Source organism: Mus caroli, chromosome 13 (assembly GCF_900094665.2).
Source record: "Mus caroli chromosome 13, CAROLI_EIJ_v1.1, whole genome shotgun sequence".
Taxonomy (NCBI): Eukaryota; Metazoa; Chordata; class Mammalia; order Rodentia; family Muridae; genus Mus; species Mus caroli.
Genome location: NC_034582.1, coordinates 59,211,863 through 59,239,042, shown reverse-complemented (window position 1 = coordinate 59,239,042; position 27,180 = coordinate 59,211,863). Strand labels below are relative to the sequence as shown.

The 27,180-nt window shown below is 39.4% G+C and overlaps 1 protein-coding gene across 2 annotated transcripts in view; it reads right to left on the bottom strand.

Annotated features, from left to right (window-relative positions):
• Window positions 1–800: 800 nt before the first annotated feature.
• The window catches only part of Ercc6l2 (ERCC excision repair 6 like 2), a 96,056-nt gene continuing 69,676 nt past the window's right edge, over window positions 801–27,180 (bottom strand). For both annotated transcript variants that reach the window (XM_021180506.2, XM_029468329.1), the window contains 3 exons: window positions 23,685–23,839; window positions 6,270–6,451; window positions 801–2,573 (listed from right to left, as the gene is read on the bottom strand). In XM_021180506.2, the coding sequence (XP_021036165.1) occupies window positions 1,604–2,573; window positions 6,270–6,451; window positions 23,685–23,839 (1,307 nt within the window). In that variant the 3' untranslated portion in view covers window positions 801–1,603. The remainder of the gene's footprint in view (window positions 2,574–6,269; window positions 6,452–23,684; window positions 23,840–27,180) is intronic.

The following is a 27,180-nucleotide window of genomic DNA, read 5'->3' as shown; positions in this document are numbered from 1 at the left end:
CCTGGGTGTACCCCCAAATACCCAAGAGGTTAATCTGTCAACAGTTCTTAGTTTGGCTAATCCAAAGCCTGCTCCCCTACTAAAAGGGCCCCTTCCTGCTCCCTGGGGAGTGGTGTGGGGCTAGAGATCTCCAAAGACTGGAGAAGCCCTTGGGAGCCCATTTCTTCTTGTTTCCATCAGTGGGAGTGCTTTACTGGGGGCGGGGCACTGATTTCTGCCCATGCAAACACAGCTCTCCCTCCCCTATATGCCCCAGCTGCCAAGTGTGAGTGACCATGGCCCTGGAACACAGATTCAAGTTACCTCAAATGCTGTGTTCCAACATGGTAAGAGGTTCATAAGTTTCTTAAAGTAACAGAATAAATAAAGTAATAAAGTATTCCTCTGTGTGTGTGTGTGTGAGAGAGAGAGAGAGAGACAGACAGAGAGAGAGAGAGAGAGAGAGAGAGANAGAGAGAGAGAGAGAGAGAGAGAGAGAGACAGACCTGGAGAGCCTGCTGTTTTCTGAATGGATAGTTCCTATATGGTCCTGTGAGCTCAGCTGAATGTGGGCAGGTACTAGCCAGACACTTCAATGTGCCACTCTCAATGCCAGGAGCTATACAGACACGAAACTTTACAGATAGGACCTCCTTGCCTTTACATATAGCTGTCACTTAACACACTGTCACCTACACTGCTGCTCTTATCACTGTCACCTACATAGCTGTACCTATCACAGACCAGATAAGCTGGGAAAGGGGTACTAAATGAATAAATCAGAGTGTGTAAACCATATATATTAAATTCGATGAAAGAGGTTGCAATTAAAATCAAATGTTTATTCATTTCCTTTTACTTAAGAAATACAAAGTTAGGCTATAAATCTTTCTTTATATTTGCTAAATCNTAGTAATGTGAAAAGTTAAGGCATCGGTGTCCTGGCCAAAGATAAAAATCCCATTTCTTTAGCACCACAGCATACAAACTCCGAGTGGTTATAAAAATTAGCACTTTTAACATAATGCCATACATTGAGTCCTAATTATTGAGTCCTCATTATAACTTTTATCTAAAATAATTTAATAGTAATAGAACATAATTCCAAGGAAGAAGGAAAACAGTAAGTTCCCAATACCAATGAGGNGAGGGCAGTGGCTGCCACTTGACTTTGGGGCATTCTGGAGTTTAAAAGTGGAAGGCTGTGTGTCAGTTATCTTTCAGATAATGAATGGGCAAGTCACTCATGTAAGGCCACGGAATCACACAGGAGGGAAGATGCCCAGTTAATAATAGTTATATTATGACAAGTTACAATATGATATGATTACATTTGTTCTGAAGACCAAATCTGGGGCAGGAGATGTAGCTCAGTTGCCCAGAGTGCTTGCATAAAGTCCTGGGCTTGACCTCCAGGACTACATAAACTACATACATGAGNGTTAATGATTAAAACAGGTATTAGGGAAAGAACCCATGATAACATGCTAGGCTGTTTAGATTATACTAAAGCAATAATTTAATACACAAGTTTGTAAACAAATGTTCAGTGTGCCCCATANATGAACATCCATAGTCAGGGCCAGCAGCTCATCAATATCTAGGTTAATGGNACGTCCACGTCCTACTCTCNCTCTGTATTGCTTATGCTTTCATCGTCAACATCTGAGCTAAATGTCTTCCACAAAAACTTCTCGTTTGCTTTCCAAAGGGAAGCTTCCAGCTCATCTTTCCTTTTGGAGGCTGAGGTGCGGGGTGCTTTGGTACACAGTGTCTCTATCACTGCCAAGTCAGTGAGTTTGCTGAGACTGTCATCATTCTGTTCATTCAAGATGTCCCAGAAATCTTTTGGTTTCTGCTTTGCTTTTGCCACAGGCCCTGAAAGAACATTCTTTGGCAGCTGTGTGGGACCTTCCCCNTGGCTTTTAAAGAGGTCGTTAAGAACAGAGGTGTCACCAAGTAAGCCATCCACAGGAGTGTTTTCTGACCCTGGGTTTTCTACCCTTTTGTTTCTCAACTTGGAAGGTGGTCTGTTTCTTGAACTGCTTGCTCCTGTGAGGTCCCACTGATGTCCTGGGGACTTTTCTAGCTCTGACTCCAGGGCTTCAGAGATGCTGTTTGGACAGAAGACTGTTATGGTATCCTTGAGTGTGTGGTCCTTTCTCTCACTGTGAATCTCTTCAGTAAAGCTGACAGGTGATTTGTTAATCTCTGCATCACTAGGAAATGTGTCCTCTCTATGGAAACCATGACTCTGAGGCCTGACTGATTTCCCTTCACATATTTTTCGGTTGTGAACTTGAGATATCTTGTCGGTGGAATCATAACATGATAAAGTACTATCATTTGAGGGGTTTTCTTTTAAGAGAGATTCTTTTTCTTTAGATTTATTTCTCACCTTCTCTTCTTTCTTGTGGACAGATTTTATCAATTCTGAAGCAGAATCCACAAAGAATTCCTTTACCTCTGGGTGTTGAAGACTGTAGAAGTCTCTGAGCATTTTCTGTCGCTCTTCAGATGTGGCCCTAGTAACTTGTTCAGCAAACTCCTTTACAGGCAGCTTATAGTAAGAGGCCATTTCTTCAAACTGCTTTCTAAAGACAGGACAGACAAAGCCAGTGGTCATTTTTTAAAATTACATTTACATTTTATTTTTAAAGAGTTTATTAGGAAGCTGTTGAGATGCTTTAACAAGGTACAAGTGACAAGCTGCGTTCAGTCCCTAGAGCCTATGTAATGGAGGAAAGAGGTCAACTCCACAAAGTTGTCCTCTGGCCTCTACACACATTTTGTGGCACATGTGCCTGCACTTACTGCAATGGGTTTAAGAATGTTTAATGTGCTCCTCAGCAGTGACAGGAAACACAAAGGTAAGCAAAGGCCACGAAATGTGCCTCATCCTCCACAACATCAGCTTAACTTCATTCTCTTCCCCAGTGCTACAGGAAATGGTCTTTGAGCTCATTAAGTCATCACCTTTTTACGTAACTCTGATTTATACTATTGTATATTTCCTGGGAATTATGAGAGCCCATCAGGTTACTCTTCCAGTCAGCCAATTTATGACTAACATGAGAATCATCATTTATACAATCTATATTTAAGAATCTATATAGCAATCAAGTCCCGTAGAATAACATTGTTAAAGAATGGCTTTGGTTTTAGCTGAGCAGACTTAGGAGCAAGCAAACCTGTATGAGCACATACCCAGAATCCCCAGGTAGGATCTCATTGTTTCCTTTTTGCTTTTTTAAATTAAATCGTTGCTTTGGAAATGTCTCCCAAGCTCTCCTTAAATAATCATGTAAATATATAATAAACAAACATCTAAGTAAATAAATAACAAATTAAAAATAGAATGGCTTTGGTAAACAGAAAATTCTAGAAAAATTAAAATTTCCTCTTTCCTTTTTTTCACAGTATAGAATTTCATGACACTTTGTTGAGCTTAAAAGAAAGCTCTGTAAGTGTAGTTCTTTTTTCCTATTGATTCACCTTTAGTGCAGACAGCTAATCTTGGAAGCCAGATACTACTTTCTAAGCATGGTGGTGCACAGTTGCAAATCTAGAGGATGAAAAGTTTAAGGAAGTATGGTTTATACAGGGTGCCCCTATTGCAAAAGCAAAGAAAGCAAATAAGCAAAAAGAGTAAGATGTTATTTGAAGAAGTGAATTGCCATTCTTGAATAAGATACCAACAAACACTTCAATATGCACACACACAAATGAGCCTCCTGGAAACCAGGTAAAGTGGAGGTAGAAAATTTAGGTTCCTTGAGCCACAGACTGCTGCTTTTCACAGGGAAGGATTTGAACTCTGAATTGTACCTACTCCTTAAACCACACTGAAGTCCAATGTTAGAGTACTGGCAAAAGTACCTATATGATTAATGTAAGGTCATGGGGAGAGAGCATGGAATCCCCCAGCGTTAAGTCTTCCTAGGGTGAGAGAAAGAACTAGCACAATGGTACAATGGTATTTTAAATCCGAGTTTTGAGCCAGGCTTGGCAGATCACACGTGGTTTTTTGTTTGTTTGTTTTTTTCTGATGCTCTGTTTGGGCTTTAAGTTGTGAGAGGTCAGTGTCCATTGAATTGTCTTTAGATAAAAACCAAAGCCAGTGCTGCAGCACATGTTAAAGGTACCACTCATTTTATACAACAGGTCTACCAGTTTTTATAGAGTCCTGTTGTGTCCAAGCACCACTGTATAAACTACACAATAGCAAGAGAGACCCAGTCCCCTGCCTCACAAAGTTCCGCCTTGCTAAGGGAGTGGAAGCAATGCAGTCAATGTAGTCTCATGATGCAGGGTAAATTCAGCTCTACAGGCTCACAGTGGGTACCTGAGTACTTGCTGCTAGGCAAGGAGGGTAGGGAGAGGTTCTCTGCTGTCATCTCAACCTGTCAGGTAAGGATGAGCCAAGAACCACTCAAGAACTAGTTCTCATGGGATCTAGAACATACCAGAACAGGTGAAAAAGCAGAACTGGCTAGCAATCAATCACGGGTCTTCACTGGTGGATTTTAAGGCTTAATTTTCTCCTACATATAACATTCTTAGGGTAAAACAATGTTGCTTTAAATGTATGTTTGTAGGAGCATTAACACCACTGCTTTTTGTGATTTCCTGTTCATTTGTCTCTGCCTCCCAGGCCAGGTAACAGTCTCCTGTGGTTGTAGTGGCAGCCTAAGATGAGTGCCCACAGTCTTTTGTGGCTGAGAGGTGTGCTATGGCTTCTGGAGTTCATTCATGTCTTATCATATGATCCACACCTGATCAACAGTCATACCCACCTACAACAATGTATTTCATTCCACCAGTAACCCCACCCCCACCCCAATTCTACCCCAGAAACTGCCAGTGTTCTTGTTGGAACGCAGCGTGTCCTTAAATGGTTCCATTGTAATGTCAAATGAAGTAAGAGGATGCTACTATTCTGCCCTTACTCATCGTCAAATCCATTTCTAGGACCCAGTAAGTGTTTGTACTTATTTACAAAGATTTAGTAACCAGTGGGGTGTTAGGTAACGTCTTTAATTTATCCAAGACTTGGTGATGTCTCAGCAGATGCCAAGTAATTTTATCTCTTTTGTGCTAGGACAACAAACACATAGCCTCACCTGTGACCCTGGGGCAGGTCCCCTGGGAGGCTGATGCTTCAAGGCTACTTAACCCAAGGAGCCTTTGAGTGAGTTATGCTTATGGCTGCCCTTTACAGAATGATTTCTGGCCTTCCCACTAATTTTCCTAATTCTGGGACTTCAATAGAATTTTCTTTAAGAATTCAAGGAAATGAAAAGTATAACAGAAATATAAGCTAACCACTTTTATAAAAAAAAGATGGTAGAGTAGCTTTAAGAAAAGGGGAAATAAAAACCAAGTTAGGAATCCATTAGCATGTCTAGCAGAAGTCATGATGATTAAATTTCAAAGCACTGCCCCGAGTGGGAAGGAGCTGGACTATATCTGACACCACCACGTCACTACCTTGCTTTCTGAGCCTAGATGTATTGAAAACCCTAGAAGTTTATCACTCAGTTACTACAAGGTACAGCTTCGACTCTGACTGACTGTGACGGCAGCAGGAAGGGATGAGAAAACAATGAAAGGAAGGAAGTACAACTCCAGGGTCATCAGTGCTATACTTGCATCCTTTTGAACAGACATCACTATAGGGACCAAGACCCATGTGTCTTTAAAGACTGGGGAAGTAAAGTGAGTCTTCTAGAAGAATCACTGATAACAATAAAAAAGTATACCCTGCAGAAGTCGCTGCTGCCAGGCAAGCCTGCCAGGCAGGATAAGGTGCTGCCTCGTGCCAGCTCTATGGGTTACTGTGGGGCTCAATACTCCTTTTCCAGGCAGCTCAGGTACCAACTGTAAGTGAGATGCCCACAGAGGCCATGAGAACCAGGCTAGCTGTGCCACCCCACCATCTCTTGACATTATTCTTGAAATGTTAATAACTGTGTGTGGAGATCCCAGTGCCTCACTCATTTTTTCAGCTGGCCCCTGGGGACTGCCTCAATACCGTGTTTGATCCCAGAGCTTAGGAGTTAAGCTCTGGTAATTCATATTACCAGCCTGGACTATTCCACCAAATCCCAGGCCAATCTGAGCTATTTAGTGAAATACTGACTCAAAAGCATTTGCTTTTATTTTTTTAAATATAAAAGTTCCAGTTTTCTGAAGTTTGGATGTGAGGTATAATTATACATTACATATCTTCTTATGAATCTGTACTTCTTTTGAGAATTGGCCTGAAGTCTAGACACAGACAAACATACCTGCGGATTCCTCTTGGTGTTTCTCCAATGATGAAGGTAGTGTGGTTAGTNCGATATACATCTTTCTTTTTCTGGATTACAGGGTGGGATACGTACAGAGGAGAGGAAATGCCTCCATCACTTGGTGGTTGATCTTTCTCTGTAGGTGACACTATGTTTGCCTTCACCTGATTTTTGTATGTCTGAAAAAAAAGAGGAAGTACAACCTAAGCCTGAAAAAAAAAACCAGTTTTGGATTGATATGACAAAGAATGTGACAGTTATTTTCCAGACACTTTTTATAGTGAAGCAGAGCACATTACCAACTGAAGCAACTATTGGAGGATGTTGGTATAGGCCATTAAAAGGACAGAATACAGAAAGATGTGGTATTGTCTACGGTCAAGGCTATAGTTGCACTGACACACAGGCTGATTGCTACGACCCTAAGGATAATACCAATGATTAAATGAATGAGGTTCAGAATTGGTCTGCCTAGGTCAGGTGTGGTTGTGCAGACCTGCAATCTCAGCAATTTGGAGGCAGAGGTAAGTGGATCAGGCACTGAAGGTTACTCTGAACAATATAGGGCTACTAGGCCAACATGAACTACCTGAGATCCAATCTCAACAAATAAGACAGGACTAAAGAGACAGCTCAGTAGGAAGAGATTCTTGCATAAGGCTATTAATTAGATCCCACAAGGCAGGAGAGAACCAATACCAGAGACTTGTCCTCTGACCTACATATGTATGTTATAGCACACATGCATGCTCTATAAATAAAATTTAAAAAATAAAACCAAAAATAGTTCACCTAATTTTTAAAATTGTGTTTTTCTAAAAATTATCATGCCATCTGTATTTAATTTTACACAAGCACACAAACTAGAAAAAAATTATTATGTAACAAAAAGGAAAACCAGTTTTTAAAGTCCTACTTGTCAACCTCTGTTAGGCTACAGCATATTTAATATTTTAAAAATATTGTCTACAGTTTGTAAGGAATAAAGAAAACCAAACTTACTTTACAATAATTTTATAGCTGTTTGTTTGTGAATTGACATAAAATAGTGGATAAGGAAAAAAATGTTATATGCATTTAATCTAAATGATAAGTGTGACCAGGTAGAAAGTTCTATTCCATTACAAAAATAAAAATAAAGATACAAACTTACAACAACAAAAATATATTTAAGCCTAAAAGTGAGAAAAATCAAGCCTTCTGGGTACCAAAACCAAAGAAATGACAGAGCAATGAATGTAAGCCCAGCAGCCCCAGGTTAGCATCCAGAACACAGCCTGAGGGCCTGTAATGGAGCTGGGGGTGGATATGACTTAATGCCCTGAAATAAAAAAACCAAAGAAACAGGCTGGGAAGACAGCTTCACTGGCAAAATGTTTACTGCACAAGCAATGAGCTCTGTACTGGGAGCTGGCTAGATGGCTTGGAGGGGTGAGGTACTTGCTGTAAAGTCTGATGACCTAATTTTGATTCCCAGAAATCACTTGTGGATGGAGAGAACTAATTTCTGAAAACTGCTCTCTGACCACTGTGGCACTAGCACATATGCACACATGATTCCTAACTAAATAAAAAGTATTAATACTTCTACTAATAATAAAAGATCCAAGTGTGATCCACAGAACTCATCAAAGCTGGGTACTGTGGTGCATACTTGTAATCCGGATGCTGGGGAGGAAGCAGGAAGATCCTCGGGCTCACTGTCCCAAGGACAACAAGACACTTATGTGCACATATACCGAGAAATATACACGGAGCAGTAACAGCAGCAATGCTGAAGATGTAGCACAATAGTAAAATGCTGGCCCAAAACATGCAAGGCCTTAGGTTCTATACCCAGCACTCCTCTCTCCGCAAGAAGGACTGCTGATTTAAAATTTTAAAGCTAGGCAAACCTAAACAGGTATACAGAACAGAAGCAGGGGCTACCTTCTTTCTCTAGACATAAAGAATGACTAGAGACAAGAGAATGGCCAGTGGGTGACAACTGGAAAATCTGATTTTGTACATCTGTGTGGTAAGAAAAGCTATGCTGAAAATCACATAAAAAACTGGCTAAGAACCATTGAAAACCAGAGTCCAAGGAGGTATAAATACCGGAACAGTATAGGAAAGCTTGTGATTTAGTAGGGGAAAGAATTCAGAAACTCATAGAACACTAAAAACCCACCACTGTTAAGCCACAGGTGCAGCCAATATGAGAACTCTATTGCAGAATGATCTGAAGGACACTTTCAAAGAACTTAGCTGGAAAAATTAAACAACCAAACAAAAACAACCAACCAACCAAGCAAGCAAACAAACAAAAAATCCAGCAAGGCATTGTACAAGTATACTTGAGACAGACCAAACATAAACTTTAAGAAAAAATTTAAAACAAAATAGAAACAATATATGGGTTTGACAGTCAATAAACAGATCTGCAATGATAGTTGATAAACTAGGAGAATAAAGAGACTTAGAATGTAGTACAGGATTGGAGGGAGAAGAGATAGAAAACATACTTTGAAATTCAAGGAGAGAACAGAGAAAATGGGAGATAATGCATCCATAGGGCAAAAAATGTAAAGAAAACTTCCAATTAAAAAAAAGGAGAGAGGATCTTTACTAGGAAAAATGAAAATGATTGTCCTCTTTTAGATTACAGATAAGGAAACATTCTAAAACCTACTGGAGGGAGAGAGAGTGAAAAAGAATCAGCCAAAGTAAGACTTCTACCTGGTGCTACCTGACAGAACAGGACACTGTATCCAGCATACATTGCAACAGCACACAAGGCACACAAGGCACCATCACCTATAACCACATAGCAGTCCAACTTCAGCTTGGCACTGCTGACGCCAGGCCCTGTAGTACATGCCTGTACGCCCAGCTACTTGAGAAGCTGAAGCAGGATTGTGATCTCAAGGGCAATATGCAGCTGCTACAAAAACACTAAGGTATACATTGAAGCCATATTTTCCAGAGATAGAAGACCATATAGAAACTGTACATTTAGCCCCTTCTTTCTCTTGTATAGCACTTATTACTTAACTTATATTCATGCCCTCTCCAACTCCTTAAAGCAACTTGTATACAAACCATTTCTACTGAAGATAAACAGAATTCTTCAGAAGCAACAATGATGCACATGGACAAACAGTGCTAGGCAGACAGCTGATGTCAGTCAGTAATACTGAAGGCTGTTTTGCTAAGGTCATCTGATTTTTAACATCAGGTTTTTAAATTGTCTGAAAACATCAATAAAGAGAGGAAAATACTGATCTTTAAGGTAAATCCAAAAGAGATGTTATGTATTTATTTCCATTAGAAACAAGATGAGGGCTACAAGTTACTGACAGCTTCTGATCCATAGAAATGATTATTCATTATTTTAAGAGACAAGAATGTTAATATGAGTATAAAGAAAGCAATTAGAAAGAGCAGCTGAGCCAACCAATATCTCTTCCTTCCTCTTACGCTGAGATCTCTGAAGCCATGCAGAGATGGCGCCTGGCAATGCCTCTTTTCAATTGTTTATCCAATTGCTCTTTCTGACATCACAAAGCTCACATTTTATACACATCTAAAGAACCAGTTTTATACATCCTTCAGGAATTCAGCCTTCACAAACACAGATGCTGGACATATGGGTCATTAGATTTGTGTGACATATTCCACAATTTAAAACAAGATTCTTAAAAGGAGAAAAATCATTTTCCCTCATATGAATTTTACATCCAATCTTTTATTATTTTAAAAAGACATCATTTCAGATTGCTACTTAGTAGATAAACTTTTATTGAAATTAGGTTATAGAACATAAATTTGTATTTAGCCCAACTGTATTAAGAGTTCAGGAATATATGTGCTGTCACTGTTACACTGAATTATAAGTATGGAATGAAGGTAGTGAATTATATTCTGATTGCTGTTTAACAAGTTACCATGGCATTACTGGCTTGAAACAACAACATAAACTTCTGACCTTACATTTCTGTAGGTGTGTCTGACATGGGTCTCCCTGGGCTAAAGTCAAAGTGCTGGCAGAGTTATGTCCCTCCTTCTGAGGCTCTGTGGGACAATTCATTTCCATACTTTCCTAACTCCAGATGCAGACCACAGTCCTTGTCCTCCTCTAACACTTCTCTCAGCGTTGCTGAGTACATCCAGGGAAGATTCTTCTTCTGAGAACCTTCTAAGCCCAGCGAGATACTCACAGCAAAGGATTCTGGCCAGTTAGCTAGTGTCCTTAATAGTATCCATCTAGTTAACTCAACACGGTCAGCTTGAGTCAACCTGAATTGCACTTGCAACCTTAATTCTCTGTCAGCAGGTAAGGAAACATTAATGGGCTCCAGAGTTTGGCCATGGCAGGGGTTTTAGGGATTAGGGGACTTTTCCTGACTAAGGGGCCTTTGCCAGCATCCACTGATCCTATGAAGGTTCTGGGACCACAGAGAAAGGTACTCTTGAGCCTGTTGAAGCTCCATTTGTAAGGTGTATTATATGTGAGTATCCACACATCTCTCAGACAGAAGAGCCTAGGACATTTTGTTGTTGTCTTAAAGTATATGTAAGCAGAAAGAATTATGAACTGCTGGTTTACACAGCTCCATTTATATAGTCTTAAAAATTCATATTACTTTTGAAAAGAAAAGTCAGTTTTAATTTATAAAAATCTTGGCGCTCTTGTTATAGAGGTGGCTTCACTGTTTTATCATAAAGTAGTATAATGAACTCTTCATAAAAGCTGAGATGGGCAAATAATGCCCGTGAAGCTTCAGCTGCACTGATACTGTGCGGCCAGAACAGAACAATTCCAGATCACGTGACCTGAAAGTATGGAGTTCTGACAATGAGATAACACTAAGCCCCTAAAACAAAGTAGATTAAAAAGCACTTTTCTTCTCTGGGAGAGTAGGACAGGCAAACAACTGGATCACTGTGTTAAAACTGGATGGAAAACTTTGCAATTAAAAGGTAAAGGATAAAAGCAAAAGCCTGTTTCTGCACAGCCATAATTATCCCCCTTTCTACTGATTAGTGAATTAGTTGGGACATTGTTTCAAAATGTAGCCCAGGCTGGCCTTGAACTCATTATGAAAGTCCCATACTGGTCTTAAGTTCACATTTTCTTGCCTGTTTCCTGTGTGCTAGAATTACAGACACAAACCTGGCATCTCTAATATTTTCTCTAAATTTTTTTTACAGTTTATATATGAAATCCTCCTACAGGGGTATGAGTTTGAACATTTGGTCCCCAGCTGGTGACACTGTCTGAGGAAGCTGTGGAAGCTTTGGAATGCAGGCTTTGCTGACAGACATAGACTATTAGGGTTTGCCTTAAGGGTTAGAGCCTGGCCCTGTTTTTGATCCCCCTCTTCCTGACTTGCCCCACGTTTCTGCTCCCACGAACTCTGACATGCCTTCCCATCATGACAACTGAGGCTCTGAGCCAAAATATGTCTCCTGTTAAGTTGCTTCTGTCATGTATTTTGTTACAGTGACAATAAAAGTAACTAATGCAGCTGCTTAAAAATATCAAGAGTAGGGGACTGGAGAGATGGCTCAGTAGTCAAGAGTAGTCGCTGCTCTTGAAGAGGACTTGGCTCTGATTCCCAGCACCCACAACGTGGCTCACAACCATCCATAACTCCAGTTCTAGGAGATTTAATACCATCTTCTGACCTGTGTGTGCACCAGATATGCACGCAAAACATACACATGAGTTGATGATGATGATGATGACGATGATGAGGAAGAGGAGGAGGAGGAGGAGGAAGAAGCAGCAGCAGCAGCAGCAGCATCATCTTGACTTGAAGCTGGGCATGGTGGTGCACACTTATAGTTCTAGCACTCAGGAGTAGAGGTAGGAGGGTTGTGAATCTGCGGCCAGCCTGAGCTATGCAACAAAACCCTGGCTCAAAAGATAAAGAAAATTAAATAATCTCAAAAGAAAAATTAATAAAAAACATTTTCATTATTGAAGTACTTTCTCAAGGTTGGTTTGGAAGCTGCTATTACATATAATAAAATTCTGAGTTCTAAGTATGGTTATAGTAAAAACGAGAAAGGAACTATGAAAATAAGACCCTTGTTTACTGTTGATTGAGTGAGAGAATTCCTGTTAAACTCTTACTTTAGAGAACATCACACTTCCAACAGCCAATCACTTGATAATTTCTAGTTGAGGACCAATCCCATAAATTATGCAACACTGTTAGGTATGTTCACTATACTATTTGTATTAAAAAGAACAAATCTAACTTTTAGAATCTTTGTTAAAAAATAAAACTTCCTACACAAATTTAGGAAATGCAGCAATCATTCCTCAATATAAACACGAAGTTAAATAAAACCGATGAAAAGATGTACTGAATAAAAACCAGGAGGCTACTCATAAAGGTGAACTTACCAGAGGACAGTAAAGTAATAATTCTAATTAATAAGCACTGAGGAACATCTCGTCCTTCTTTGGACTGTGGAGTCTACATGGAGCAGTCAGTTGGAAGTGGGAAAATAAGGGAAAACTCCTGTCCCTTTAGACTTTTAGATTAAAACAAAAAGGTAGACAGTAGGCTAAGCTAATTATGTGGACCATAGTCTTAGTTATATCACTAAAACTTTAAATACAGTGTATTGTCTTTACAAAAATGATTGCCATTAAAATTAAACTTCAGTATATAAAAGTTAATCTATATAAAACTCTTCTACAAAGGACAATTGCTCTGACGTAGGTTGGCCAAACCAGTCTTCCTATCTACCAATAATCAAACACTAAATTTGGAAATTGTTTACTTCAAAACCTCCATAAATAATTACTTTGCAATAGCTTTGATAAGGCTATTGAATTATTGTTGATTTTTCAGATTTACCTAAAAATGTGCTTCAAAATATAAAACTATTTAAAGCTGGCTAATGCATATATTCATGACTTGTGATTTTTAAATTATAAAAGACACATGAGGATAGGAACTAAGAAGGCACTTGTGTAGGGATGTGTTCACTGTGCACCTGCCCTTCTCTCTCACGTTACATAAGAACATGCCCAGTTGAATCTTATGCATGTTGTACAGTCTACAAATCCGAAACTCAAATCAACCCTTTCCCACTTAGGAAGAAAAAACAAAACAAAACAAAACAAACAAAACCACACACACAAATAAAATGTCCAAAGCAAAACTTGAGAAAATAAATGAGTCCACACTAGGTCTTATCAGTCATAATTCTGAACAACTCACTTCTTACTATAGTTTTAGGCTTACATTGGTTATATACCATGGAAGTTATTTATCATCCTGTAACAGTATGAAACAGTCAAATGTCCTTGGATAATCTGGATCTTATCTTTTTAATATACTTTTTACATTCATTTATTTATTTTGTACTCACATGCCAAGGCATGTGTGTGGAGGTCAAAGGACAACTTTCAGAGTCAGTTCTGTTTTTCTATCACAAGGTCCCAGGGTTACTGGCTTTGACCTGCTTGCTAAGCTGTCTCACTAGCCATCATTCCTTTAGTAAAGTACATGATCTGTAATTCAAAGCAATAGACCTAAGTCAAGGGCCTTACTTTTACTCAAGCAACAGTTTTTCAGTGCAGACTCAACTAGAGAAAAAAAAGCTACAGATTTTTCAATATGAAAAGCTTAAGAAAACTGTAGATAGCAATCTTTAATGTCAGTATACTTTCAAAGGAAGGAATCCTTCTACCTTACAGCTCTATGATCACATTTCCATTTTTCTGTTTATTCGGCCACATATGGAATGTGTATATTAGAAAACAGCACTGTATAGTTCATGGAATATTTATAAAAAAAAACCCCAAAACCTCCTTTTATTAACATTAATTAAAATGTAATATAAATTTGAAGGTAAACTGCTAAAGAAAGGTTCTTACATAGAAATGAGAATTTGACAGGGAAAAGCCCTCTCATAACCATATCCTGTAACAAACAGATCAAAAGAGTTTAAAATCCAGGAGAGTAAAGAACTGTGGTTCCCCCCCCCCCCCGTTTTCTTCTTTGCTTTTTAAACACAAGGGTTTTCAGTATAGTTGCAGGAGGCCTTAGAGCTAATGATGCAGTCCAAGCTGGCCTTGAACTTGGGTACTTTTGCTTCGGCCTTGTGGCTTGGCACCATGAGGCTAACTTTTGAAGATAATCATGAAGAGCCTTGTGGTTTAAATGAAAATGGCCCCTATAGGCCCATAGGGATGGGTACTACTGGGAGGTGTGGCCTTGTTTGAGGAAGTGTCACTAGGCTTTGGGGTTTCTCTCTTCCTGCTGCCTGCAGATCCAGATATAGAGCACTCTTGAATGCTGAATGCTGCCATGCTACCTACTGTGACAATAGTGGACTAAACCTCTGAACTGTAAGCCAGCCCTAATTAAATGTTTTCCCTTGTAAGTGTTGCTGTGGTCATGGTGTCTCCTCACAGCAATAAAACCCAAATCTAAGACAAGCCTCTAGTTTCTATTTTACAGAAAAGGTATTATGGATAATCTCTCTTGGGACTAATTCTGGAACCACATCCATAACCAGCACACAGAATCTCCCCAGCTCACCTCATCCTACACATTGCAGAGGAAGGCTGCTCACAGTGGTGCACAGACAGGATAGCCTGTCTGTGGCAGGTTACCAGGAACTAGTGGAATCTTTGACTAGGCAGATGAGGAATGGATCTGGCTACAGAGCTGGTTCCTTTTAGGGCACACAAGAAAAGTGGATATCAGTCATACTGATGTCCTAAAGCCAGGTGGTTAGGTTTGATCAGTAATGGGAAACTGGAACTAAGTGGAGATTTTCAAAGGCAGTGGAAAGTCATGATGGTAGAAGGCTAAACTCAGAAAGCTGGTTCTAAGATGAACTGAGGGCCAGCCTATGCCAGAAAAGTCTGGGGCCTACAACTTGTTCCCAAAGCTAAACAGTTCTAAGCACACTAAGGTCACCATCATGTGTGGCCCTGCCTCTCCATCATCCTGATCACACCAAGTATGCCACGAAGAATACAAATCAAGTGTTCTTTCAGTTTCTGTTTTCATCAAGCCTTAAACTGTGAAGTCTGAAGCAGCAATGTTTTGTTTACACATCTGTTCAAACAAAAGACTTAAAAAGAGATCTCTTTGGTTAAGGGCCAAACTGTAAGCACACACAAAGGCATAAATTCGCTTATCTTTGCAATGCAAGGAACTGAGAGAGCTATCAAAACAGACAGAACAGTGAAAGAAAATCCATGCAAATGGCAGCTGGATCTAAAGTGATAAAACTGTTTAACGATCTTTGGGCAATAGTGAAAAATACTCAAATTAATTATGCAGGGTTATCATAAAGTAGGGTCTCTGTATTCAACAAAAACCTAACGCTAAAACCTACTCCTGAACCTTAAACCACTGTCTAGGAAAAAACCAACTGGTTAGTGGATTGAACCAAAGCCACATTTTCTGCACATGTTCAAAACTGACAATCAGGCCTGAAAACACAAACATGTTGTGAGAGGAAGAGGGGACTGAAGTTGGAAACTCTAGCTCCTTTCCTTCCAGAAGGTACAATAGCTGCAATCTAAAGCAACTTTATTTTGTGTGTTGGCTTTAAGGCAGGATCCTAGGCTAGCCTAAAACTTATCACCCAGCATAGAATGGTACTGAACTTACAATTCTGCTTGAGACTCTGGAGTGCTGGTATTATACAGATGTGCATCTCCATACCCAGTCTGTAGTAAGAAACTTCACAAAACTTGCCTGGCAGACGGCTCAGAAGACATAGGTGCTTGCTACTAAACCCAATGACCTGAGTTCAATCCCCAAACCCCACACAGTGGAAGTAGAAAACCGAATCCTTCAAGCTCCATGTGCATGTAGCACATGTGCACGTGCACACACACACACACACACACACATACACACACACACACACACACACACAGATACAGACACACATAGACACACACACATGGGGGGGAGGGATACATGGTAAAACACATACACTAAACAAATGTAAAAGAAGAAGGAGAACGAAAAGGAGAAGGGGAAGGGGAAGAATAAGAAGGAGGAGGAGGAAGAGGAGGAGGAGGAAGAGGAGGAGAAGAAGAAATTTCACAGAACTGTGGGAGACAGAGGATGAAGTCACTGTAGCTCCATACATAGGCAGGCCATCTTCCTTACTCAATTCTCTACCTGCTCCTTTATTAAGCAGGCTTCCTTTGCCAGCACTATGACCAACAATGATGTACAATAAGCATGCATGCTGCTCAAACCTGACTAATTGTTCTGCATTACCTGCCACTATGGCCACTTTAATTTGAGCAGCTGAATTGAAGGAGTTTTACTGTAAAAATGGTAGTAGGGATCTGCTTTATGCTGTATTTTAATGTGGGATTAAGTAACAAGCATGTGTTGAATGCCCACTCTCTGTTGCTGTTGCTAAGTGGTGGTGGCCATGTTTAGAAGTGTATATTATGGTCTTTATCTTCAAGTCTTGTAACATTCATAAAGAACAGACACACATGAGGTCAAGTTACAGGAAATTCACATCACATCAGCAATGATGACCTGCATTGAGAAATGTGAATTGGAAGATTAGGTCTGGTTGGAGGCATGGGGTTACACACAAATCTGAGAGTATTTCTATGTTTAAGCAAAGCAAAGTGTTTTCCCTCTTGTCTTACACTACAGTCCACACTAAGGCTTCTGTTCTCAGTGTGTAAGGATTTCTGCACTAGAAAGCAGCAGTAAGCATACCGTTGGTATCCTCTAATTTAATTCTGGCACCATCTCTCCAAGAGTAGCAATTCCCTGACTCCAGATGCCAATTGTAAGCCTCACTTTAGCACAGCTGTGCTTGTTAGAGCAGCTCACAAAACTTGAAAGCACTCACTTCTGCTCACTAGTTTATTACTGAGAATATTCCACACACTGAAGCAATATGCAGAGGCAAATTTGTGGGGGGTGTGGTATGGCACACCCATGCCTACTCTGGGTGTGCCACACTACACTAACCTCCACATGCTCAGCTATTCAGAAGATCAAAACCCACTCTCCTTGGTTTTATGGGTGTTTGACTGCACAGGCATAATTACTAGCAGGCTGAATGGGGACACCAACGAGGCCTATCAACCCCACTGTTCTTCACAGCCTCTTCCTCTAGGAGTGGGACAGGACCCTTCCAGAATGAGGGTTTCAAGTCAGGGAATTTCTGTAAGTTGGCCCTAAGACAAAAAAGTGTTGGTGGAAGATGGGTAACTAGAACCCACTTTGGAGAGGGCATTATGAGCCAAACAGTGACCAAAACCAAAACACGTTTGTCAGAATATCACAATTTCTCATCCATATAGAAGGCCCTGGTCTGTATACACTCAGTGTTATCATTGACTAAGGCAATTTCCGGGAAAATTATAAAATTGTTTATAGAAAAATGATTCAAACCACCTAAAGTGTTTAGAACACAGGTAGGGGTAAGACTTGGTGGGTGTGCCTGCTCAGCAAGTACAAATGGCCTGCATTTATCTCCCTTACTGAAAACCAAACCAATTGCAAGACAGACACCTCAAGACCAAAACAGGGTCTGAAGCCACTAGACCTTGACAAAACTAAACAATTTTTTTGAAAAAGTATTTATTCAGATATGAACTATATGTAATATGTCATTTTAGGTTATTAAAACTGAGTCAGATACATGCTACTTAGAAAATCTAAGCTTATTTGAAGGTTATTTCTTATAGGCACCTAAAGAATGCTGAAAGTAGGAAAAAATGTGGTCTTACGGATAACCCCTCAGGGGTTATCTCAAACCAAGCTACTACTTTGAAACCATATATATATGATGAATATTACACAGAATGAGGATGTGTTTATATTTGTAGGCGTGTGTGTGTGTGTGTGTGTGTGTGTGTATAGCAGTAACAAGTAAAGAAAAAGGCAATGATTTTGAGAGGGAGCAAGGAAGAAACAGTACATGGGGGATATTAGAAGGAGGAAAGAAAAGGGGGAAATAATTAATTTTAATTTTTAAAAAGAAGAGATAAATCTTAACCCAACTATATCATTACTCTCAAAGACATATTTTAAAGCAAAAACTGGCCACACAAAGTTCTTCCACTGAGTGAAGAAGGAAAAGCATAAAAGGAAGGGCAGTTTATTTCCAGGTAGGGGAGAAACTAGTGGAGACCGAGGGAAGAGATGATACATTTGTGGTGGTATATTTTGGAAGGCAGAGAGATTTGGAAGATATAAATGCAAAGCTGAATAGTATTCTAGGTAAAGGAAAAGTACACATATAAATCAGGTTCTCCAAAGGAAAAGACTAAGACACGTGCGTGCACGCACACACACACATACACACACACACACACACACACACACACACACACACCACGAAGGGATTTATTACACTGGCTTAATTAAACAAAGGTTAAATAATCCTACAATGGCCATCCCTAAGTGAGGAACTAGAGTACAGTAGTTGCTTAGTCTAAGAAGCTAGAAACCTTAGAACAGGAGGGACCAATGAAGCAGCTCCAATCAGGGGCTGAAGGTCTGGAAGCCCCTTTGAGAGTTGTTGATGGGAGCTGGCATTCAAAGGCTAAAGAATTGCCAATATCTGATGGCCACTGGCAATGGCAACAGCAGTGTACCCAACAGGAAGGATCAAGTCAGGACATGAGGGAGCGTTCTCATCTAGCCAGAGTTCAGGTCATGTTGAGGGCAGATCTTCCCCTCCACGTTACCAATCTCCATATCAATTGTCTAGAAATACCATCAAAGACACACCAGAGGCTGACTACTAATTTTCTTAGCATCTCTTAATCTAGTCATGCTGGTAACTAATGCTAACCATCACAAGGTTTAGAGAAAGTAAAATCATGCCTTTGTCAAAATAGCTTTGGTAGAGTTGATACTCTTTATAGTCTGGTCATGCTTCTTGTATGTGTGTGGTATCTGGAGGTCACAGGACAACCTTTTTACCTCTAGGCATGGTTTCTTTGTTGTTAGCTCATGGATATGCCTAAGCCCAGGATAACTGGCCATGAGCTTCCAGGAACTCTTTGATCTCCACTTCCCATCTCTCTATGGGAGCACCGAGATTAGACATTTGCTACTACAGTAGACTTTCTATGAGCTCTGGGGATTCAAATTCAGGTCTCATGCGCATGCACCAATCACTACTTTCTCCACCAAGCTACATCTCCAATCCTTGGTTAACTTCTTGAGTCCAGACAGAGTTTAATTTCTTGAAATAAATATTAAAAAAAAAAAAGTATGAATTCAATCTAGTTGTTGGCTTGTTTTTTTAATAGGTCCAATTAGAATAAATTTTTCAAAAATTAGATATATTAGAAAAATAAGATTAATATGTCAAACATTAGAAATCAAATCTGAAAGCTTCAAGCAGAGTCCAAAGGAAGTAAGAAAAAACACAAGAAAAGACAGTGAGAGAGGCCACAGTATGGAAGCTGACAGCCATTTCTGGGGCCTGAAGGAGACCCTTAGCTTCTCATTTTAAAAATAAGTACAATGTGTGGATATACTTCCCCCAAACTCTTCAAACTGAAATGTAATGATTATTTCCCAAATTTTATGTTTATATAACAACTTGGAATTTCGTGTGCAGAGGCAATGTTCTTAGATGACAAGGCAGTAGGTGTTTCTATTAAGTGTCTGTCTGATGGATACCATGTTTTTCACAGAGATAAAATATAGCCTGAAAAGGCACTGCAGATTGTTTATTATCATCTCTGAATTCACTAGGTAGAATCATTAAGAGTTCAATGAAGCTTTTTACCTCTGAACGTCTAACCTATTACCAGAAGGCATTTTCTGAAGAAATGACACTTTGCAAATTATTACAACCTTACAACTGTCTAAACCAAGAAGTTGCTCAAAGTCAATTTTTCTCTACAATAGTAATATCACCAGCTAGGAAAAATGTTAGAATTGTAACACTTCCTAATAAGAGAAACTACTTTTGTTAATCTAATCCAACCTTAGCTAAGGGTGTAGCTTCTTAAAAAATATATGTATGTATGTATGCATGTATATACATATGTATGTTTTTTCTATCCCTTTTCATGGGAAACGAGCCATAGTTCAGGGCAGGTTCTTAATAAAATTAGCCAGGTATCTTTTTCCTTTTTTCTTTTTTTTTCGAGACAGGGTTTCTCTGTGTAGCCTTGGCTGTCCTGGAACTCACTCTGTAGACCAGGCTGGCCTTGAACTCAGAAATCCGCCTGCCTNCCTGGAACTCACTCTGTAGACCAGGCTGGCCTTGAACTCAGAAATCCGCCTGCCTCTGCCTCCCGAGTGCTGGGATTAAAGGCGTGCGCCACCACGCCCAGCTGCCTGGTATCTTATAAAGTATTCTAAAAGCTTTATTGGTACAATGAGCAAAAAGTAATAACAGATAATTATACAGACCCAAAGAAGAGTTTCCCATCATGTAACTGTTAAGCAATTATCACAACTACAATAATAAAAGTATATGTTCTGTTCTGAGTAATTTCAGCACCTTTTTTGCAAGGAGGTGTATATGTTTTGGACATTAAGAGGAAGAACGCTGCAGGTTGTCCCTGACCCTGGTTGTAAGAAGGAACAGGCTATGTGTACAGATAGCACTGGCTTGCCCTTCTCCTGCTTAACAAGTGAGTACTCTTCCCTTAGATGACACACTGTTTTTGTGGAACTGAATGTTACCTACAATATTTCTCCTCTCATGCCAATAGTACCATAATAACCTCATGCATATACATAGCAATCTTAGAAACCTTAATCCTATTTGATACTTGGGGAAAAAAAACCTGATAAAACTACATAAAGTTAATATTGAGATAAAATAAATAGACTTAAGGAAAAATCCTACTAAGAGTTAATTCTGTTAACATGCTGCAACCATAAACTTTCCCTCCTGGACTACCTCATAAGCTGGTAAAAATTACTTTATACCATTGACAACTCAGTATCCCGAAACGCAGAACTACAGCATGTGCTCCTTCCCCTACAGTGTGCTCATACTAAACAGTCCATCCCTCCTTATCCAAGCTGTATAAACACACTGCAATCAAACCCACCAAAGCTCACAAATCCTTGCTTTAAGTAATCTCCAAAATGTCAGTCTAACACATATACCAGAAAAGTTTCTGCTAACACAACATTCTGAGTTTACAGTATTCTCAACAATACTTAAATCTGCATTGGTTATAAAAGAGACACTTCCACCACAGCCTGACAACTTGCTTAGTTCTCTCATTTACAGAACACTGCAATAATATAAAGAAGGCTTTACTATTAATCCAGGTTTTACTACAAAGCAACCCATTATTTTTCTGTCAAAAGCTGGCAGGAGTGCCAAGTGTCTGTCATCCAATTCAGGGGATTAAGTCTTCTTTTATAGTCTGATACTTGTACCAATTTATAAAAATACAGATATAGTTTCTTAGAGTTGGTCACAGTCTATATTTTGGCTTGGATTCAGGCAGCAGAGGTTGACTATGACAGCTGGCAGGAAACTCAGGAGAGAATACATCCTCCTCCTTTAGTCACCATATCTCTGTTGCCATAGTGATTAATCCTTAATTGAATGCTGTCTTTGTACATTCTTTTCAGAAAACTTTAAGTAAACTTAAGTTGAGGACATGCAGCTGATTGAGAAAGGAGGCACTGCATCACCACAGGTGCAGTTAAAGTGTATGACACACACCACAGTCCCAGTGAAGTCCTTGACACACGTCACCACAGGTAGAGTTCTGTGACACACACACCACAGAAACAGGAGAGTCTGACATAGCACCACAGATATGGTAAAGTTTGGTGATACAGTCTGCGTAATAAAAGAACACAGTGATTCTAATAAAGGCATTATCATTCCTTTAGACATTTAAAACCTTTCTTTCTGATATGAACTGAAACACAAGACATATGGGTTTTCATTCCAGATATCCTAACTTTTAAAAGGAGCTCTTTACAAAGATGGTTTTGAAATATCAGAGTATCAATTTCATTTTTTGTTATGGTTCAGTAGTATTCCATAGTGAGTATGTACCACATTTTCACTACCCATTTATCTGCTCAAGGACAGTTAGGCTGTTTTCATTTTAGAACAACAATGAATGGGATCCAATGCCCTCTTTTGGTGTGTCTGAAGACAGCTATGGTGTACTCATATACATAAAATAAATAAATCTTAAAACTTAGGAAAAAGAGATATCTAAGTAGAATATATTGCTCTATCCATCCATAGTCTATCTTTCTCTCAATCCTCAACTTTTAAACTCATATTTCTGTAGTCATGAGTTTTACTTTGCACTCTGGTTTTATTGTTAAGACATTCTGAATCCTAATGAAGACAGCTGGAAAGTTTAGAGGGATTTTCCCCTTCTTCATCCTTAAAAGCAACATTACATTTTATCACTGTTATATGCAACATGTACTTTTAGCCCCTACCCATACAACAATAAACTTTTAGATGAATACACCAATGGATACATATTTAAAAGCCTCTGATGAAAATGACCACATATAAACAAAAAATTATATTTATGTAACAGCAATCTTAAATAGGAGAAATCTACAGAATTTATTACTTTAATATTATGAAAATCCTTCATAAAAGATAATAGGAAAGCCTAGAATTTTGTGTATGTATCTTTCAGATTCAAACAAAACAAAACAATACAAACAAACAAAAAACCCGGAAGAGACTGAATTATATACTTCTCTTCTTTCATAGGAGAAGTAGTTTGGGGTTATGATTTAATATGTACAACCCTTAGAGGTTGCTTTGAATTTGGGGACATAGGCTCATTTTAAAAAAGTGAAACTACTAGTCAGCTCCGTATTATTGGGCATTTTAGTTTAGGTTTGTCATTTAATTTGTCTTAGTTGCTTTTCTTTGCTGTGATAAAATGCCACAATGAAGGCAACATATGAAAGAAAAAAGGTTTATGTGGTGCTTAGAGTTTCAGAGGGTTGGAGTCCATGACCATCACTGCAGGGAGGCTGCTAGCAGGCAGGCAGGCAGGCAGACTAGTGATAGGGTAGGCAGAGGTGCTAACTAAGGTAGGCAGAGGCTAAGGACTCACAACTTGATCCATAATTCAGAGGCAGAGAAAGAACTCTGAAGATGGTTAGAATCATTTGAAACCTCAGAACCTGCCCACAGTGACACACCTCCTTCAACAAGGCTACTCACACCTCCTAATCCTTCCAGACAGTTTCAACAACTGGGGACCTGGCATTCAAACATATGAGGCCCGGGGACCATTCTCATTCAAATCACCACAAATTCCGAACATTTGTGATTACAACTATTATGTTATATGGCTTTTCAACACTTAGCTGTGTGTCTCTTAACAGATTTAACAGCTATTTTGAGGGCGTAAAGAGGACCCTATTGATAAACTTTTGTGAGAAATGAGATTAAAAACTAAACGTTTCTTACCTTAGAACTGCAAACAGCGACATTAGCAGGGAGCTGGGAAAACTGCTTCAACTCAAANACATCACGTGTTGCCCATCGGCTCATGTGGTTCTCAGCTCTGCTTGAGCCGATCACATTCTGATTTGAGTGGATATATGCCACTTCCTGAACACCATCTAGGAGGCAACAATATTTATCACGTAATTCATCACTATGAAGCAATATGGTTCTATTATCAACGGCACACTAAGAATAGGAAATACTTCTCTGTTATTTCCTCTATTGTTTGAGACAGTCTTGCTATGTAGCCAGGCTAGTTTCAAACCTGTGATTCTTCTGCTTCAGTCTCCTAGCTATGTGTGCATGTATGCCTTCCTGCTCCACTTTTCCGAATTCCACACAGTGCCTTACTTTGTCGCCCTGGCTGGCCTGGGGCTCACCAGGATGGTCTTGAATTCATAGAAATCCACCTCCTCTTGAATCTGCAGTGCTGGGGTTAAAGCTGTTCATCATGACACCTGGGTATGCTTGATTTATTTTAAAATTATTATCTTTTTTGTTTTCTCGAGACAAAGGCTAACTCTGTAGCCCAGGATGGCCTACAATTTATGCTAATTCTATCTCAGTCTCCCGAGTATTGTTTAAATTACAGGTATAAACCACTATGCTTAACTGCTTGCTTTATTCTGAAACTTTAAAAAAAATTTATGTTATTATCACAATGTTTTCAAAAGTAAATGGAAAAGAAGTTCAAATATATTGGTCCAGGCCAACTTAGAAAGGACTTTCTACTTTCAACAATATAAGAGCTGCTGAGTTAAATTTAAGTAATAAACTTTAAATTGAAATCTGAAATAGAGATATTTGTCTGTGAAAATCATGGTTAATGGTCTTCCATAGATTTTTTTTTCTTTGTTAATTTCAAAATGTTTGGGCATGTAAGGAGGTTTATCTGCTCCTCTAAAAGAGTACTTGATGGCACTGATGGAAGGGATCATGGGTTTATGACCAGGGAACTGTGTCTGATCGGTGGGACTTTGTTTTTTTGTTTGTATTTTGTCCTTTTTGTACACCTGCCCAAAGAATGTCAAGATGAGAGCTTTTTAGGAAATGAAAAAAAAAATTAACTCATAGCTTTTATCTAAAAGAGATTTTAAAAGCTGTATTTTTTTTTACTGCTTTGCTTCTAGGCTCTAATAATTTATTTTGAAATTGTGGTCATAAAAGAGGAGGCTAGAACTGAGGACTGTAAAATATCCCTCAAACAGCCCTGGCAATGCCCTCAACACTCTGCTGTTTTAGCCCTAAATTGCCCAGCAATCACCAAGCACAAAACACAAGATACTGCTACATCATGTAGTTAGGAAAACATCTACTTGCTACATAAAATTCCACTACTTCCAACTGCTGACACCTGCAGCTACAAAGCTCAAGTGATTATTTTTAAAAGCACTGTAATAATTCCTTAAGCTTCTAATTTCGCTCTAGTAAACAAACCAGTTGATAATCCTGTATTGGGTCAATACTGGTACCAAAATATACATATATATCATAGGGAAAATTTAAATGAGTCTTAACCATAATAGAAAGCCTAATGTGTAAATAAATAAAGTTTAACAATTAAGGTGCCTGTAGCACTTTTTTTTTTTTGGAGACTGGGTTTCTCTGTGTAGCCCTGGCTGTCCTAGAACTCACTCTGTAGACCAGGTTGGCCTCGAACTCAGAAATCTGCCTGCCTCTGCTTCCCAAGTGCTGGGATTAAAGGTGTGCGCCACCACTGCCCAGTTCTGTAGCACCTTATTTCATAGTTCTCCACATGATTTATGGGAAGTAAGTAAGACACTTGTAAAGCAATGCCAAAATGATCACTAAGCAGTCTGAATAGGGGCTGTTCATTCCCTCAGAATCTTCAAGTGAACTCAAATAGTGACTAGACAATACAAGTAGACATCTATGGACCACATGAAAACAAAATTAGATGGCAAGACACCCCATGAGCCCTAAATTACCAAATTACCATCAGTGGAGGCAGTCTGCCAATAGAAACTATAAAACATCAGTTCTCAACTTGTGGGTTGACAACCCTTAGGGGGTGTCAAATGACTCTTTCACAGGGGTCAACAAAGACCACTGGAAAACAGATACTTATAACTCATAACAGAGCAAAATTACAGTTTTGAAGTAGCAATGAAAATAATCTTATGGTTGGGGGTCACCAAAACACGAGGAACTGTATTAAAGAGCTACAGTGGAGAACTATGAAATAAGGTGCTACAGAACTGGGCAGTGGTGGCGCACACCTTTAATCCCAGCACTTGGGAGGCAGAGACAGGCGGATTTCTGAGTTCGAGGCCAGCCTGGTCTACAAAGTGAGTTCCAGGACAGCCAGGGCTATACAGAGAAACCCTGTCTCAAAAAACCAAAAAAAAAAAAAAAAGGAAGAAGAAAAAAAAAGAGCTATAGCACTAGGAAGGTTAAGAACCCTGCGATATAGTATCCACATCTGTGTTATGGAAGAGGAAAGCTACAGGGTGTGGCATATGGCAGATCTAAGAACAGGAGACCCTAGGATAGCAACATTCCGAGAGAATTAGAAGGCACAAAGGGCCACTCAGAGGTAAGCAGCTTCTGGGAAGGCTTCTGCTCTCCAGAGTTGAGGGGATCATAAGAAGGCCTCAGGAGGCACTGTAGTTAGTAAGCTTACTATATAAATTCTCACACTGGCCCACTAACCAGTGCCCAAACAAAGAGAAGCAATGTGGTGGTGGTGGGGGGGGAGGGGAGGGGAGTAATCAGAGTGGGCAGAATAGTAGGGTTCAATAATAAGCAGGAAATAAAGGACCAAGCAGCAGAGACATCCTTGCCAGAAATGACGGGTTCAAAAAGAGATGAAAGCCACAGTGGATCTTAAATAAGGTAAGAACATGAAAGAAGACACAAATTAACAATATAAATCATAATTAGAGTAACTTAGAAATGAGTGATAGAATGTCTCAAAAAGACTTAGACATTAAGAAAATGTTCTTTGCAAATGAAGACTAATCTAGAAGAAACATGAAGAAGAAATACGATAATGACAAAAAAATCCAGACAAATGAAAAATTAAAATTAATTTTAGAGTGATGAATTCTCAAGACAGGCAACAAAGACAGAACATCTGAACAACTGAAAGATGTGAACAAGTAACTAACAACAGCACAGATGTTCCTGAGAGACCAAGAGGAAACTACAATTGCACATGAGAATACGAACTTGGAATGCAGACAAACACAATCTGGTAAAACCATTGGACAGCAACGGTATTGGAAGGAATGAAAATGAAGCTATGTACTGAATACTCAACAAAGTGCCAGTCAAGGATTCACAAAACATTATCACAAGAGTGGCAGTGAAAAAAAAAAAACAAACCAGTAATACTGTCTTAAAAAATTTACTAAGAGAGAGCACAGGTGTCCGCCCAGCCTGAGAGGCTTCTGCCACAGGTTCCGCGGGAGCCAGCTTGGTTCCGGGACTCCGC